Source organism: Anopheles bellator, chromosome 1 (genome assembly GCF_943735745.2).
Source record: "Anopheles bellator chromosome 1, idAnoBellAS_SP24_06.2, whole genome shotgun sequence".
Classification (NCBI taxonomy): domain Eukaryota; kingdom Metazoa; phylum Arthropoda; class Insecta; order Diptera; family Culicidae; genus Anopheles; species Anopheles bellator.
In genome coordinates this window covers 236,228-253,845 of record NC_071285.1, presented here as the reverse complement: position 1 = coordinate 253,845, position 17,618 = coordinate 236,228, and the positions used below count along the sequence as shown (strand labels likewise).

The 17,618-nt window shown below is 50.2% G+C and overlaps 3 protein-coding genes across 3 annotated transcripts; 2 read left to right on the top strand and 1 right to left on the bottom strand.

The window, feature by feature from the left end:
• Nucleotides 1–782: 782 nt before the first annotated feature.
• LOC131205364 (fibulin-1) lies at nucleotides 783–13,627 on the bottom strand. Its single transcript, XM_058197440.1, has 16 exons — nucleotides 13,510–13,627; nucleotides 12,401–12,625; nucleotides 8,654–8,910; nucleotides 8,414–8,579; nucleotides 8,120–8,282; nucleotides 7,304–7,500; nucleotides 6,369–6,471; nucleotides 6,183–6,250; nucleotides 5,900–6,028; nucleotides 5,380–5,520; nucleotides 4,984–5,253; nucleotides 2,768–2,905; nucleotides 2,185–2,697; nucleotides 1,666–1,795; nucleotides 1,284–1,520; nucleotides 783–1,168 (listed from the first exon to the last, which is right to left on the bottom strand). Exons 2-16 carry the CDS (start codon nucleotides 12,465–12,467, stop codon nucleotides 1,006–1,008), a joined length of 2,742 nt encoding a protein of 913 aa, XP_058053423.1. The 5' UTR covers nucleotides 12,468–12,625; nucleotides 13,510–13,627; the 3' UTR covers nucleotides 783–1,005.
• On the top strand, nucleotides 3,516–4,771 carry LOC131205249 (large ribosomal subunit protein uL3m-like). Its single transcript, XM_058197266.1, has 3 exons — nucleotides 3,516–3,659; nucleotides 3,723–3,950; nucleotides 4,031–4,771. The coding sequence occupies exons 1-3, from the start codon at nucleotides 3,516–3,518 to the stop codon at nucleotides 4,769–4,771; spliced, it is 1,113 nt and encodes a 370-aa protein (XP_058053249.1).
• A 2,384-nt stretch (nucleotides 13,628–16,011) lies between the features above and the next one.
• On the top strand, nucleotides 16,012–16,478 carry LOC131205367 (TCF3 fusion partner homolog). The gene is made up of 2 exons (XM_058197439.1): nucleotides 16,012–16,197; nucleotides 16,287–16,478. The coding sequence occupies exons 1-2, from the start codon at nucleotides 16,058–16,060 to the stop codon at nucleotides 16,420–16,422; spliced, it is 276 nt and encodes a 91-aa protein (XP_058053422.1). The 5' UTR covers nucleotides 16,012–16,057; the 3' UTR covers nucleotides 16,423–16,478.
• The last annotated feature ends 1,140 nt before the right edge of the window (nucleotides 16,479–17,618 follow it).

The window sequence follows — 17,618 nt, the reverse complement described above, 5'->3', positions numbered from 1 at the left end:
AGGAGATTATTTTATCTTCGCAACTTGATCAAATCAAATATAAATTTTCCGAATGTCACATTTCGTCACGGCCCCGGCGAGAGCTGCATCCGTCCGTCAGTCAGGCGGCCGGCAACCGGATGGACAGCCGACAACCAGGGCGGGCCCGAAGCAGAAGGACACCACCTCAAAATGGCACCTCACCGCACGAGCTTATTTATGATTTTCTTTCCATTCTGTTAAATTTAATTACGGTTCCCGTCCGGGTGTCGCACAGCCACGAGGCTTCACGGTCCGGAGCTTTGGCTCGTTTTTTTGCGCCTTCGCGCGGATTACTGTGACGTCAGGGTTCCCCAGGGACGTGACGTGTGCGAGCCCAATCCTTTGAGACACACACAGGCCATTACCGTGGGTTTCATTATTCGCGCGAGACCGGAGGAGGTTCTGCCTCAGGGTTGTAGTATATTTTTCGGGCCATTTAGGCCGTGCCCTCAGTGGGCCATTGGGCAGCGCTGCAGGCGGGATTAGCAGGGATTTTGACATTCAACCATCGGGTTTTTTCGTGTTCCGTGCTTGGGTTTGAGCGAGAGCGTAATATGCAGCGGAACAACAGTTTCGTCCTTTTTTTGAACAAATAATTTAGTCCTGCCTTCAGAAACCACTTGGCGTCCGCAGACCTTGGATTAGGACCAGGATTAAGCTGTCACAATTTGCGGAACCCTTGTGCGCGGCCCAGGCGAGCAAGATGAATGAGCCATTGTATCCCTTCGTAAGCGTTTTATGGTGATAAAGTTTAGCGTTAAAAGGGGTGCACTTCAATTTATTCATCCTTCATTGCTGTAGCGTTTTACCGCGGCTGTTGATTAGCAGCACGACGGTTTAAGTACAAATCGAAAGCCTGGATTGACCTAATGTCACCATAAGAGCACTCTAATCGGAAAAGTTCTCCAAAAAGTGAACTGGAGAGTAACCTAAGGCTACCGCTATTGAACTCTGCTGCATGACCCGCGGGTCAACTGCTGGCGCTTAGTACTCATGGGCCGATATCATCAGAAACAGCTTCGCCACGTTGTTTCCGTACAGATGGCCGTTCCGGAAGACGGACACACTAAGCTCGAGCTCGATGTCTTGCGGTCCCTCGATGCTTTTCTTCAGATTCACCTGAGCTTCGTTCGTTTTCTTGTCGAGGCTGTTATAGGGCGAAAAAAGTGTCGAATTAAATAAGAAATGCCTGTAAACTCAAGATCGAAGATCGATCGATAACCATTCGTTCGCCCTCTGCCAGGCGATGAAACAACGCTTACCTGAAGTAATTGAGATCCACCGGCCGAACGTGCGGGGCAGCATCCACCGTGACGAGCTTCAGGTCGAAATCAATCATCTCGTACTCCTCCGGACCGGTCAGCGTGAACAGGCCGCGGCCCTCCGGTGGGATCGGGATGTTCGAAACGATCGTGAGGAAGTTGTGCGTGTAGGAGAGCGGCTGGCGCAGACACTCCGCATCGCCCACATTGCAGTACCGGTTGATACGCTCACAACGGCTGCAAATCGGTCATCGATAGCGCCGGAAGTAGTTCACAAAAACGGGCCACGCAAACGCACGTGCAAGAAACAAAAGCAAAAGCTTCCATTAGTTAACCTTGGCCAGGTTGCGCTAGGCGCCTACCCCGCCGGCCTCACACTTACTTCCGCCTGTCAGCATCGTGTCGGTAGCCGTAAGGACACTCGATGCGCGTGCACCGGTAGCTTCCACCAATGTTGGTGCACATTTCGTGGCGCCCGTTGCACACATCGCGTGACTGGCACTCGTCAATGTCTGGAACCGAGCACCCAGAATAGAAGGGCAGTTTTACAACAGTGAAACAAGAAACAGAAAAACAACAGCCAGACCGTAGGCAAATTGAAAATCCATCCACATCCGAAACAGGATGCCCAGCATAACATCAGGCCAATGTTTGGAAAACTAGCTTGAATCGAATTTGAATGATGAATGAGTGCGCTTTGGGGTAATGATGATCTCAATTTTGGGCAATTTAAAGCCTCGGATGAACATGCACATGACGGTATGCAATCGAAGGATTGGCAAAATTGGACCTGTTGCTTCATGGGTCCTGCTGAAGCTTTCGGTTACATTTTTGAAACAACAAGCCATTCTAGGACAGAGAAATGAGTTGGAAACCCAGATTGGGAAGGGTTACCGCTTACCGAAGCAGCTCCGACTATCGGCACCCAGCTTGTAGCCGTGAGGACAGCGGCACGCATACGATCCGGGTGTGTTCTCACAGGTGCCCACGCACAGGTTGGCGGACTTGTACTCCTCGCACTCGTCCACGTCGTCGCAGGTCCGGTTGTTGTAGCTTAGTCGGTAGCCAGGGTTGCAGCCACACCGGTACGAGCCCCAGTAGTTGAGGCACCGCTGATGGCAGAGACCAGGTATATCGGCACACTCGTCCACATCCGTGCAGACGATGTCGCTGGAACCCTGCTTCTTGAAGCCCTCCTTGCACTCACACCGGAACGACCCGATCGTGTTGGTGCAACGCGAGTTATGATGGCAGACCTTAGTGCCGTGCATCGCGCACTCGTCCACGTCCTCGCAGCGCTGGTGCTGCCCGATCATGTGGCCTGGAGGACACACGCACACGTACCCACCCTGTTTGTTCTTGCAGGTCTGATCTGGTCCACACTGCGCCACACCGGTAGCGCACTCGTCGATATCTTCGGTGGTAGAAGAGAAGCAATCGTTCAACGGTGAATCACTAAATGGCTCAGGGACAGTATGTCATACCCAAGCACTCTGTGGCATCATCGTTGGGCCGGAATCCTACGGGACAGGTCAGCAAGTCCCGGCAGCGGAACGATCCGTTCGTGTTGATACACTGCTGATGCCGAAGGCACCGCTGTTCGTCGGCACACTCGTTAATATCTGGTAAAGGTGCCATTGGCACAAAGTCGAATCGGAATGGTCAGCAGAAAGCAGAATCGTCTTAGCATGAGCCGAGCACTAACTTAAGCAATAGTTGTAAATTTGTAGTACCAAAGGGAGGGTTTATAATGAGAAGGCACAACCCTTTTGTTGCATTACGAATTGTGCTTGAGTGCGAAAAGGAAACAGATTCAGGGATTTATCGCTGTACGACAGTCCACATCGCGTTCATTCCAATACAAGGCAGCATTCCAAAACGAAGAGCCAAACGGATTTAAAGGATCATTAGAAAGTCGCTCTCGGTTCTGTAGTGAAACAAACCAGTTGTAGAAAAGTTCTCAGAATGGAAGTTGAAGTTGGTAATTGAATTGTGGAATAGTATCGTGAATAATGATTTAATTGTATCTCAACCAATTTCAAAGAATTCAAATGTACGGAAAACTGGTCACTTAAAAGCGCGCTTTTTTTATTCGAGCATTTTCGAGCAACCAAACTGCTCGAAATGCCAACGCACAATTTTAGTGATCTGTCAACAAGCCGTTTTCCCAGGATGCTGCGAGATCAAAGTTGATTTACTGTTTATTTACATCGTGGCAAACGGTTCCCAAGGATGATATCCTGTGTGTGCTCATTGACGCGGCCGCTGTTTCCGAACGGCAGGAACGCCATCAATCCGGTTCCGGTGCGGTCGAAAAACTACCTCAATCGACCGCGGCTCCGGAACCCCGCTTGGTTCGTCAAGAAACTGCGTACGGTAAGTGTTGAAGGAATGTTTTTGTTTGCCTTTGTCGGATTCAAACCGCCATTTCCTCGTCAGCTGCACAATGAACATCTCACCAAAGATAACAGTGCGTTCGTGGGCGAAATCAAACTGGCAGCCTCGAAGCACCGGACTTTGTTACAACTAGCCTTGAACGGTCAACAGGAAAGTACCGGGCCCGAATGGAGCCCAGCTGTGAGACGAACCGGAGTCATCGCAAAGAAGATCGGTCAGTATCCGTTGTGGACGCGTGACGGGAGTAAAATCCGCACCACCTTGCTGCAGGTAGGTTATCATTTGAGCTTCTTACGGCACTAAACAGGCGGCATCTAATAACGGGGGTTGCCCGTGGGGCCACTCGCCAGATTATCGACAACGAGGTGGTAAAATACATCCCGCCGGAACAGTATCGGCCAGCGCAGGAACCACGCCAGCAGCGTCGGAACTGGCGTAAACCTTACGGTTGCCTGCTGGTCGGCGCGGAAAGTGTCGATTTGTCGCTGCTCACGAAGGAATACGCCGGTCTGTTCCGACACTCGGGAGTGTTGCCGAAGAAGCACCTCTGTCGGTTCACCGTTTCACCGGAGGCACAGTTACTACCCGGAACGGCACTGACGGTGGATCACTTCCACGTCGGCCAGTACGTGGACGTGCGGGGCAAAACGGTCGACCGGGGATTTCAGGGTGTCTGCAAGCGTTGGGGCTTCAGCGGGATGCCCAAGTCGCACGGTGCCACGAAGACGCACCGCCGGCCGGGCAACATTGGGGCCGGTGGCGAAAAGGCCCGTGTCTGGCCGGGCACTAGCATGCCGGGCCACATGGGAAACCGGTGGCGGATGCTGCGCGGACTGCAGATACTTCGCATCAACCGCAGACACAATGTAATGTGGGTGCGCGGCAGCAACATAGCCGGCAGCACCAACGGTCTCGTCTATGTGTACGACACGATCCTGCCACTGCGCCAGCACGGGGCTAAGCGAGGTCCGGACGGGCAGCCACCGTTTCCAACTGCACCATCGACAGTGACTTCGGCCGAGGAAGAAGTTTGGCTCGATGAACTCCAAGATTTTGGCCAACTTTCCATCACGTACGGAATTGATAAGTGAAGCCCATCTTTCGCTAGTTGTTTGCGATGTAAAATGTTGAGAATAGGAATTGGACGCTGATATGAAAACTTTGCAAACCAGTTGAGATAAAATCAGTATCAACAGAATGAAGATATCCTGGATTATGCTTATCTCTGGGAACTTATCTGCAACCTCGGAGCTTCACGTGTGCCTGCGGTTCGGAAGAAACTAGGATTGACCAAACACCTTACCGACGCACGCTCCCAGACTGTTCCGTTCGAAGCCGATCCCGCACGGTGGCAGGTAGGGCGTGTAGGAGGAGTAGCGCAAGGTCGGATACTGCTCGGGCCCGTACCGGTGCGGCCGGGCAGTGGTGGTGGTCGTAGTGCTGGTCGATGTCGACGTGCTTGTTGCGTAGGGCGCGTAGCGGGACTGCTGGCGACACCGGAACGAGCCCTTGGTGTTGTAGCACACAAACGGATGCCGGCAGTTGTGCCGTCCGAGGGCACACTCGTCGTCATCTGCCGGAAGGAATATTGAGCCAAATGAATACAATAAGAGACCCGTGCGCCAGCCGCTACACCGCTGCGGCACTAATAGCGGTGACGTTGGCAAACTGTAGATGACCACCGCCGGCGACTCCGTACCGTCACAGTTGCCCGTTTCCGCATTGAGGGTGTACCCGGTGCCACAACTTTGCAGCCGGATGCAGGTGTACGATCCGATGGTGTTGTCACACCGTTGCGACTCCAGGCACTCATGCGCGTTGACCTGGCACTCGTTGATATCTGCGACGGAAAGGAAACAAACAATTTACTCAATTAGAAGGTGGTAAGGATTGGATGGATTGTCAGTCATCTTGCGACCAGCTTTCAATATGGCCACGGCCAGAATGCAACAGTGAACCTGAAGCGTACATACGAAGTACGCTCCGCGGGTTCAACGTAAAAATGACTAATGCCCTCCAATCACACCTGTAATGATTATTCCTTTCTGTCCTTTCTCAAATCCATGCTCGTTTGAAGGGTCGCAACCCATGTTCGATTGGCGCACTTCAAACGGAATCAAAGATGAATTATTCGCAATCCCTGCGACCGGATGGCGGATGGGCGTGGGGCGCAGAGCGCCACGAAGGTCGTTCAGACGTAAAATCAAATCAACCCTTACCGACACACGCGTTCGTCACGGCATCCAGGATGAATCCAATTTTACAGTCGCACCTGAATCCGCCTATCTCGTTCGTGCACAGTTGATTGCTGTCGCAGGCGTTCTTGTCGGCCGCACACTCGTCGATATCTGCCAGGGATGTGATTGAGGGGAAGCAAATGAAGCCACTAGCAGTTCGCCTGGCGGAGCAACAGTGGCGGAGCTGAGCTCGCGGGACCACTTTCTCCAATTTCCGCCTCCGATAATCCCGAGCGGGCGGGAGTTCTTCATTTCGAAATCTTACCGACACACTGCTCATTATGTCTCCGGAAGCCCGGGGTACATGGTTCCACCTTCTTCCGCTGCGGGGTGCTGAAAGAGTGGCGCAAACGGGGAACGTATCAGAGCTGTAGATTGACTCATCACTTCCCGCCATCGGACCAACGGATAATGGTTCGCCTGCGGGGCGGCGTGCGAGAACATCACGTACATGGGATAGTTCGCCACCACAGCTATACACTCGTAGGACCCCCGGATGTTGACACACTGATAGCCTTCGTCACACGCGGCCTCCTCTCTGCACTCGTCGATATCTGTGGATCAGAAATCGAACGAGAAATCGTAGAATCCAAGCGAGCGATTACGGGGCTTGGCCCGGGCGACACGGGCCTCCGTGCCGCAGGTAACTGAGCCGACAAACCGCACCCCGAAACACACGGTTATGGATGAAAAAGCTGGTCCAACGGTACGACGGTACCTCGCTTCAGAACCTTCCGATCAATCTAGAGCATTAGGTGTGGATTATCTGAAATATGGTTAACACTGTCTAGTTGGGAATTGAGCACTGACTCCCGACAGACTGGCGAGTACATTTAAGAAGCATCTTCGGGTCTCAACTTCTGGGTCAACTTCTTCATCCACAGCGAGCAAACATCCCTCGCGAACGCGCGAAACCACTTTCGCTGGGAAGTGCAAACAGCTTCGTTCATCCATAACCGTTTGCTCAGGTCGGAGCCCAGGGACGCTGGACCCCAACACCCCAGCAACCGGAGAGGGGCGTTGTTTATTAAGTGACAATGGGTGAGCGGCGCAAACCCGGGCAAAATTAGTGTAAAAGCTTGCCAACCTTCGCATGTGCTCAAGCTCGCGTTGTAGCTCAAGCCCGGCTGACACATCGTGACCGCCTTCGGTAGGCAGGTGTAGTTGCCCCGCCCGTTCAGGCAGTGTTCCCTCTCGCGGTCGCAAGCATCAAGCAGTTCTAAGCATTCGTTCACATCTAGGCGCGGCGGCAGGCGGAAAGCGTTGTGGCGGTCGGAAAGCGGGAAAGCAAAGCGTCTTGAGTGAAAAGCACCTCCACGGCGCCAACACAAGTGACAAGCGGCGGCAAGCGGGGCTCGCGAAAAGTCGAAGTCGAAGCGGTCTTACCTTCGCATTTGCCGTTCTTCGGCTGATAGCCAGGGTCGCAGGCAATATCCGGGGGCAGCACGTCCACGCACTGGTAGCTACCGCGCGTGTTCCGACAAACCTGGCTCTCGACGTTGCACGTGGCCTCGCCGGTTTCGCACTCGTTCACGTCCTCGCACTCGTTCGTGCGCGCTTTCCTGCTGTAACCCCGGCCGCAGCTAGAAGTAGTGCAAGTGCATAGGTCCCGGTGCAAGAGTGTGTCAGTGTTTAAAGGCTATCGAACTAAACAGTTCTTTCCCCATACTCTACGAATCGCAAGCATTACTTACGGCGCACTGCGCACTCTTAAGGTCGAAGAGCATCAAAGCGGTAAATTAATATTAATATTGGAAACATTGTTGCCGATCAACTTCCCGAGCCGAAGCCGGCTGAGCATGACGTCTGACACGCAAACCACCATTAATCAGACCGCGGTGTGTCAGGTTCAGTGGTTCCTCTATATTTGGGACTCTGGTGCCTTTCGCGAACTTTAGCTTCCTGTGGCGTTGGCTGAGTTTTACTACTTCGCGGACTTACCAGGTTCAGCAGTCTAATGTGCCACAAGAGGTGTGCCAATCGAAAATTCTTGGGCCACTCGGTGTGGTGTGTGCCCAGCTCGTAGGCACATAAGCACACAGCAGGACAAGGGAATGTTTTTAAAATCAAAGCTCTTCTGGTGCGCCTTTGGGCCACATTTTGGGCCCGAAACATGAAAGAGTTCCCGATCGGCACCCTCGGTGGCGGTAGATTGTTCGGGCCAACGTAAAGTAAAGCAAACATAAAACCGGCGGTACTTACCCCTTTCTGACCAGCGCTTCATTATCTTCGTCCGAAATTTGAGCACACGTACTCCGATCCGCTTCCAGCTTGAAGCCCGGGTGACACTTGCACACATACGAGCCGTCCGCAGTGTTCTCGCACAGTTGCGAGCACACGGACGGAAACTGTTCGCACAGGCCTCCTAGTTCATCAGGCGGGAGACGAAACGAACGAAAAGTGAAACCACGTGCCGGGTGCGACAGGGTGCGAAATTGAACCACAGAAACTGGCGGTGGTCATCGAAAGCTAAGCCGGACGGCAGTAACAACTCACGCTCATCATGCGCCCCGAGAAGGATTACTTCACCTTCTTTCTTGATGTCATTGCAGCACCCATCGTAGATCTCGTCCCAGGGGCTCCCGAAGGCGAACGGGTCCACCGAGCACTTGTTCCCACTCGACCCGACCACAAGCCCTATCTTGCACGCCTCGCAGCAGTCCTGTAACGGAGTAAGGTACCGAATTTGATTACGTTCGATTACGCTGGCCGCGATTCGTTCGTGGCACCCGTTACCGTGTAAAACTCCGACCCCGAGTGGTCCCCCTTGAGCGAGCAGCTGAGCCCCTGTTTGGCCGCAATCTGCCCGGCCGTGCACTGGTAGATCTTGTGCTGCTTCGAGCAGCATATCTCGATGGTAGACAGGCACAGCCCGTGCAGACCGGCCGGGACCAGCTCCAGTGATTTGTTGTAGCTCGAGCACAGCCGGCTCTGGAGGCCCCACTCTTCGCCCTCCTGGCAGCACAGGGACAGTATCTGCTCGATGGCGATGGCTGCAGGAAATTACGCCCGAAATCAAATATCAATTAGTTGAAGCAAGATTCCCTTACACTAACGGTTCAATTGACTCAACCGGACGTATAATTCAATAGCGTCCTTGATTGGCTGACAAAAAGACCCGGCCCACCATTGACGAAACATGCCGTACGAAAGTAGTTAATGTTGAAAAACGAAGGTACTAATGTCTAAGATTATGCGCTGGAAGCTTTAACAAAAGCACCAAACAAACCCCATAACGGCGAGTGATATAAAACATCCCCAAAACAACCGAATGGGCCCACATTTCGAAGTTGCTCCCATGGGCCCCAATACAGCATAATCAAAAGCCATTCGGCCAGAACACCTCGTCGGCCACAGCTGCCGGGGCCGGGCATGGTAATAAAATATTCTATTTTCGATTACCGTTCCATTCGGTAGCCTTTCGTTTCCAGCACCGAATGCTGTAAAAATGTGGCCCAATTCGAATCGAAATCTATCCCGGTACCCGTCCGTATACATGGCGAGCACTACTTTTCTTTACTGTATATTGCATTCTTCAAAATTCGAATGCCTTCTGGGGCGGAGTTCCTATTCTATGTGCCTCGGGTGCCTTCACATAAATACACGACACCGAACCCCGAATTTTATAGATCTGTTACAAAAGCGGATTACCCGGAAGAGGGATTGCATTCCTGTCGTTGGGCTGGCCGGTACCCACAGTGTGGAACAAGAACGCTAAGGTGTGCAGGACGAAGGACTCTTGAGCTGTATCTACAATAATTATAACCGAGATGGTGTCTATTTACCGGCACATCCAGCATCCTATCGGTAGCCCTAATAAAAGCAGGGCCCAAAGTTCCTGTAAACGTCCTAACGATCCTTTTCGATACCTTTCCGGTAAAAACTAAAGATAGAATAGATAGCATCATAAAGGATGCAAAAGATGGCTTTTTGCATGAGTGAATTTAATTACAAATAGTAACAAAATCAAACAAAACTCGCTGCATTAACCAACCTCTTTAAAAAGGTCTTTAAAAGGCCAACCGTCCCACCGAAAACGGGCGGCACATATCGATATTGTGTATGAAACTGATGTAATTCAAATATTTGGCAAACGGAACTTACTTCTACCTTGTTGTCACTCAATTGTGGCAACAACCCTGGGTTTTATCGTGGCTCTTTCATTAAAATTCATTATCACATTAAATGCACAATAAACGATGGTCGTTCCCCGTCGATCGATCGTCCGGCAGCAGTCTGGCGTTGCTTAAATTTTCATACGACCAAACGGTGACCCGCTGGCAATCAAAACATGAATGATGGTCCTATCGCGAGGGTGATCAAAAAAGCCGGCTCCCCGTGCATCGATGTGCAGCACTTCCGGATGTACATTTTTCATAACCCTGCCGATGCTGGCCGACGCAGCGTGGCGATTTTTGACCGGCCGAAAAGTTTCACTATTTCATGGCCCAACGTTTTGGTTTTTTGTCCCGCACGCTTAGCTTGATGAACAGTTCGCGGTCTCGAGATCCGGACAGTGGTTCTCCCTTCGATGGTCGCGGTGCAGTTTAATTGTTTCATCCCCGATGGGACGACGGTGATCCTGCGCCATCTACAGGCGACTCCTGTTATGGCGGCAGCGAAGCGTGCGAGATAAAAATTATCGAATATGACAAATTATGAAATTGAAAAGCCAACCAACATGCTCACATTATGTGGCTTCGTTAGGGCCCTAAATAGTCGAAAGCAAAGTGGAACCAAATAAGCGATAACATTTCTACCATTTGTGGAAGGTTCGAAAAGCTACCAACCGACATTTCCGCGACAAACACAGTGCTAGAAATTCGTTATGTTTCGAACTCCAGTGTTCACATTGTTAGCGAAAAGTGGCGCGAAATCCGTAGAAAACCCGGCGCACCGGGCGGTCGCTAGCAGCAATCAGCGTCGGAATTAATTGCTCTCAGCAGGAAGCCGCCGCCGCCGGGCTGATGGCGCGCGCGTGTGATGGATTTTCTATGATCCACTACTTGGAAACCAAACACCGGAAAGCCATCCATCGTCCGTTTCCGATTGCTGCACCGTTAATAATGGCAGCAAGAAAAAAAAGACATTCATAAATAAATTATGATAAATTTTTATTATGTTAAAAATTAAATCAATTATTTATACCACTCCGTCCTGCACAGCCTAATGTTGCCCGGCCGGCCGGCACATTTGTCAAACCATCAGTCTTCCGTTACCGGCCACGCGCGCGCAATGGAAGCCGTGCTCTGGAAAGTAGGCACTTCAGACCCGGACACTCGACACACGGTGAAGTGTTACAAATTTATTCATAACTACCGTGGCCGCCAAACTTTCGTCCCTCGTCACCGCTCTGGTTCTGTGCTCCCATGAGGGACCCACCCGGAACCTCACAGCCCGACGAAACATGCCGCACACCTCTCTGTGGCAAGAATTAAACGGAACCATCTGCGCTGAGCGGGTTGCTGGCGCTGCCTCCGGAACCACTAAGGGTTACGATGACGAAAATCGCAAAACCGCGTGCAAAACGGCGACGTCGTCATGCGGACGTAGTCCACACACGGCGTGGAAGTTATGTTTTATCGTTAATAAAGACCTGCCATGTCTCCGTGTGGAACCAGGTTAAGCCCGGGGCTTCTGGCGGTGGCGGTACCTTGGGACTGCCTTGAGATATTAATAATTAAATCTGGCCCATAAATAAGCTGCTGCCATGTTTTTCAATTACCGATTTCTAAGTCAATAAATGGTAAGCACGACTTCCTTCCTGTAACAACCACCCTGCTGAGCAGGCACTCGGTTTCCCGGCCGTAACGGCGGTGGCCAGATTTCTAATGATTTGTAGCTTTTTCATTTAAGACCACCATATGTGACGCTGCAGAGGCTGTGGGTTTTGTGAAATGAGCCTCACGTACTGCGGTGCTGTGTCGGCCAGATTTAAGGCTTGCTGTTGCAGCAAGCATGCAGCAGCTGAGTGCTGGTTCCGTAATCAATTGGAACTGCATTCAGTTCCACAGCCACGGTTGCTGTGTGGAAGGGATGACGCTCAGTGCAGCTTCGTGTATAACAAAGAGCGCGGCCCTTTAAAAACTGAAACCTAAAGTACACACCGAGGCCGGTACAAGCGTGATGGTTCACTGTATCCAGGCGTAGTGTTGATAAACTAATTTCCTAAAGCCATGCTACTGTACACAACAGCATCCGCCGGGTACACAATGGAATATAACCCCGTGCTGGCGAGCCACCGGGAGAGCTCCGCGGCTCAAGATAAAACTACTGAAAAGCTAATTCCTTGAGACACCTCCACGATGCAACTGGAAAGTGCAAAGTGTGTGATAAGAGAGTGCCTCCAGATTCTTCTCCCTTACTTAAGTTGTGCTTCTGCTGCTCTGTCTCACTTTCTACGGTACTGAGAGTCACAGCTGTAAGTATTATTCTAAGTTCTACTGTGGATTATAAAAATATGAATATCTAAAATCAACTTACGCTCGCCGCTAATACATCCCACCAGGGCTAGGGACGCGAACAGAAAAACCCACAAACTTCGAACCATTGCGATATCGGGTGGTGGTCGAAATGGACGTTGGCCGAAACCGGATTCGATCGTGTTTTATCACAAACACCGCGCTACAATCACACACTTTCGTATCAGCGAACCAATTTTCCAAGAACCAACCAGAACTACTCCAATCGAGGCGGACTAATGGCGACCTAAAAAAAATCGAAATACAAAATCAAAATCCGTCGCCCAGCGTCAACCGTCACGGGTGATGCGTTTCAACGCGTGTCGAAGAACCGTTCCGTTTCCGATTGGATCACCGCTTAGACCACTTTGCAAACACACATCGGGCAGATTGACGGTTTCATCCACTCTCCGGTTAATCAATTTACCACACCACAGTCCACGTTGTCCCATGTGGAGTCCGATATCCTTGGCGACTCAGAACCGGAGCGAAACGAATCTATCGAATTCAATTTGAGCCGCCGTTTTTGAAAACCTTTAATGGAGCGTTTGAAACCCGATTTAACGTGTTTCGTGGTTCCAGAACATCCACTTTCGCGGCTCACCAACCGCGCGCCAACAAACCGGCAGGATATAGCGTTCGAACTTGAATCCGACACTGTTGTCGAGACACTGTGGGCTCCAAACGCTTCCCTACTGCGTGCCACTTTTGCAGCGGTTCGTGTGGAACCTAGGGTAACTCTAGCCCTGATCCGTGGCGTACGCCATTTCAGCACCACCCATTAGTCACTGGTGACCCTAAGTAAGACGCCAGGAAATTCTTTTTTTCCCGGTCAAGGTTGACCACGAACGCTCTGCAACGTGTGCTTCGTGCACTTTTCGCCCCAAGCCGTGTCCTGCACCTTGGCCTAGTATTGCACACCGTCGTGTGCAACGTTTGGACCCTGTTCTTGCGCTGGCGAGAGAAACGACTAATAAATTTATCGCTTTCTAAAAGCTTCCCGGTCACTCCGAGCGAACGGTACGGTACGACGGAACTTTTTGACATCGATCCACTTTTCGAATTACATCAAACGCCGAAGAGAATATACTCTTGCGTACGTCGAGACTTGTGGAAGGATAATTGATTTACAATTCACTCCGAAAACCAAGCGTGGACCGCACTAGTTTCTGGTGGCACTTTGGTGTCTGGAATAAATCCAGGGGACTTCGCGGCGTACGTCTGCCATGTACCACGCCCGAGATGATACTGTTCCCTTAGCCCGTGACGAGCTCGTAGGCCAATATATAGATATTTGCATTATGATAATGGTTGGGCGCCTGTAACGCACGGGCCCACGGGACTGGGCTTGCATTCGTGAATTTAAACAAACTTCTGAGGTCACAGTCGCTAAGCCGTCTGAAGTTTCAAGAAAAAGAGAGAAAGAGAGAAAGAGTGATTCGATCGGTTAGGAGTTCCGCCTGAAGATGAATATCCGGCGGACCCCATCGGAGCTTGTGGCAAGCTGATTTTGATAGTCTAATTCGTTTCATCCGGCGGCTCCTAGTGTTTCACTCTCCTGGGCTGGTGATAGATCCATTTTGTTTAACAAATCAGCAACGGCTGGGACGGTTCGCACCCAGCACCGCGCGCTAGTCAATCCGTTATTCGTTACCATTGGTCATTGGTATGTGGTGTTGGGCAAATACCTAAAACAAAGTAGATTGTAGAGCGCTCTAAATCGGCAGACGGCGGAAAATTACTTGCATGGATTGTCTGCAATGTAAAACGGAAATTATTTTTGGATTAACATATCCAAGCGTATGTTGGGTAAGATTTCGTAACAATCGGGCAGGATTAGAGTCTAAAACCTTCTAACTGAGCAAGCAACACGTGACACGCGAGCAACTCCCATCGACTGGCTGGGCTTACCGTGACCGTATTTACATAGCCACCGACGGTTGGCCGTGTTAATGTTGATGCTTGTCGTCGAATCAAAAAGGTGTCTGCTGCCAAGGTTGGCTCACATTCAAAACTCAATCTGCTCCGGAACCTCCGAATCCTCTGGAATCGCCTCAACGACCGCCGACAAATGGTTGGCAATGAATTTTTAATTTTTACGATTGCTTCTGGCCTTAACGTGCGTGAAGCACGTTATAAACCTCGTGCCATTGGTGGTGAAGGGGGAAATTCCACCACACTCAGAGCTAGGCGACGATTGATGGCAGGATGTGCCGGCCGGCGCACGGTTCCTCTTCGTTTCTTTGGCAGCCCGCCATAAACTGACGGGCAGATGATCAAATATTTATTTGTTGTGAAAGGTAACTTGCCTAGACTGCAACACGACGGAACGCAGGGTGCGGAAAACGAACGACCGTGCACACCGCGTTGCACGTTATGGGCACACGAAAAAGAACGGTGCGTCCGAGGGAGGCTCTCGAAGGTCCGAGGGAGGCACTACGGGGCCAAGAATTAATTTGACCGCGTGTCGCGACAACGCCACGAGGCACGCGCGCCTACGGCCTGGAGCTAAGATAAGAGCTAACCATCGTCGTCCACACCCGGTTCATGCTGCCCCGGGTTAAGGTGTGCGCAAAAAGGGCACAAAAGTAAACAGCTTATCAAAAATTCAACATTTAGAAGCTGGTTAAACGATTTCGAGGATAACGTACATTTTCACCGAGGCGAGGTCAGGCCCAGGAGCACAGTCAAGATGTCTGTTCTGCTGGCAACTCTTAAAACCAGGTGATGGGGAACCTTTGCCGGCCGCTTGGGTCTAATCGATTCGGCTCATGGTGAAGGGAGCGTGACCGAACAATGTATGCCTATCTCATTTATCTTCAGACGCTTCTTGCGGTCTGTAAAATCAACAGGTTTTGGCTACAAACGGTCTGAGTAGCCCTCCTGAAATGTTGGAAACGAGACGAATTCAGCATGCCTTGTCCCGCGGTTAGCTAAGTGTGGTACGAAGATCATTCTTTCCTCAACGAAATAGCGTCTTCCGAATGACTCCCTTAATCCGGTTGAGAATGTTGTAAATATTATATTATTATCCAAAATATTATCAACAAAATATTATTATGGAAAATGAAAAATTTTCTCAATTCTTATCCTTTCTTCAGTGTCGTATTCGTTCGTTCAGTTTTAAAGGGGGTTTGAAAAGCGTTCATCGGTGGAAGGCTTCTGATACCCATTATAGGAGTAAATTATCTTAAGAAATTGGGCCTGTGGTGCAAATAGCAAATAGCACTTTTTAAATATTTATTTATTTGACTTTTTATAATATTAGAATATATTTGAATATTTGAATTAATATAATATTAAGAACTATATTTGTTCAAACGGAAAAACCGATAACGTGATTCCAATTGTCAGTGCTGTCCAACGTATGAACGTTCGTTTGAAACAAGACGATCACAAAACGATTTATTGCCTGCTCTATTCGAATTTCACTAGTTCGAAAATGGGTACCAAATTGTTCCAAATCTATTGTTTCATCCGGCAAATTCATCTTCTAACCGTATTTCGAGCACTTCAAAACCGTCGTTTGGGTTGTAGCAAAGAAGGTATTCCGTTCGTTACGAAACGTCAAGTAAATCAGTACTGTCAAACTCCGGAGCGCGGCTGTCAAGAATCGTAAACAAACCGATGCAACTCTGTGAAGTGTTATGTTTTTCGGGTTTACTTCGCAAATTGCACAATGACCAACGGTAGGCCAATAAAATCACAATCGAACAGCACATCCGGCGACGCCACGAACGAAGCGTACCGCAAAGCAGCCAAGCTGTTGCACGAAAAATGCAAAGCAGTGCAGCGAAGCAATGAACGACTCGTGTTCCGGTACTGTCGAAGAGCGTCGGCGCCCAATTCCTACCGTGCGGATCAATGGACCGAGAAATTAATCTTGCTCTAAATTTTGCATGTTGCAGACTACACAAGATTCAAAAGATGACGAGAAGCCGCGTTCGTGATGTGGAGCTGCTGAAGGCAAAATTGGATTCCTACGGAGACGGCTGGAGGACGGCGCCCGATCCAAATGATATGAAGGAGGAGGGAGAAGAATAGTGTTCAGTTTGGTTTAACTGTAAATTTAATGTAAATAATATGTTTATTCTTCAGGATCCCTTTTTTATCCTCGATCTTTACCATAATTAAGGCATATGATTAACGATGATAATGGGTTCTTTTTGTCATGATTTTAAACACCTAATTAAAATAATAAAGCAATGCTATCACCAGTAAGCGGCAAACAATTATTTGATGTTACTCCAAATTCCTCAACAATAACACCATGATCATCTCTTTCTCATGTGCCCAACAAAAGGAAAGCTTACATTTGTCGCCAAATAAATCCTTCCCAATCGGCACCGTTTCTCGCCAAAAGCGGCCCTTCAGGCAAACCGCCACACAAAGGAACATCAACAACATGCATAATGATGATGGGAGATAGCGTAGATTGTAGATTGTCTTCCCGAAAGCGGAATCCGTTGACCGGAATGTGCGTCTGTAGACGTGTGTGTCCTCTTTTAGCGCCAACCAACATGGTGGACTGTTCTTCGCCTAGTGGTCGTTGTTCTGCCAATGCCCAAGGATAGGAAAGGAAAGGGTAAAAATCAAGTCAAGACCTAACGTAGATGGAGCTCTTGTCTTCCCCCGTAATCGCAGCACCGAAGCTCCCAAGTGTCAAATAGGAAATACATTTCCCTTCTCCCTGCGAGCCATGCCAAACAGAAAGGACGAAAGGACGCGGTTCGCGTTTTCTTGTGGTTGTCTCGGACCCGGTTCGGTCCTGCCGAAACCGCAGCGGCGAACTCGTTCGGACACATTCTTCCACAGCCGGGAGGCCACCTAGGAGGTGACTCGGGTTGTTTTTCGATCGTTTTGCAACCCCTCGCCAAGGCTATGCCAGAAGTCACTGAAAAAGCTGACTGTGCACTTTTGCCCTCTAGCTCGGCCACTGTCCGCTTCGCCTACGATGCCGGGAAGCCGTTTCCCCTTGAAGACCGCTTTCTTCTGGCTATCGTTCTTTTTGTGGTTAGCCTGCAGAAATCGCGTTGCTGGACTCAAAGTTGGGGACTTCTCGTTCCATCGTCTTTTCTCGGCCACACTCACTGTCCCAATGTCTTTGCCTCTCTCTCTCACACACTGCCGGAGTTACAAATGCCTGTCGCTCTGTTGTGTTACGCGAACACAAACTCATCCATGCTCTTTCCTGGGGCTACGATGGCCGTATCTTTGCTATCCGTTTTTTGCCGATAGGC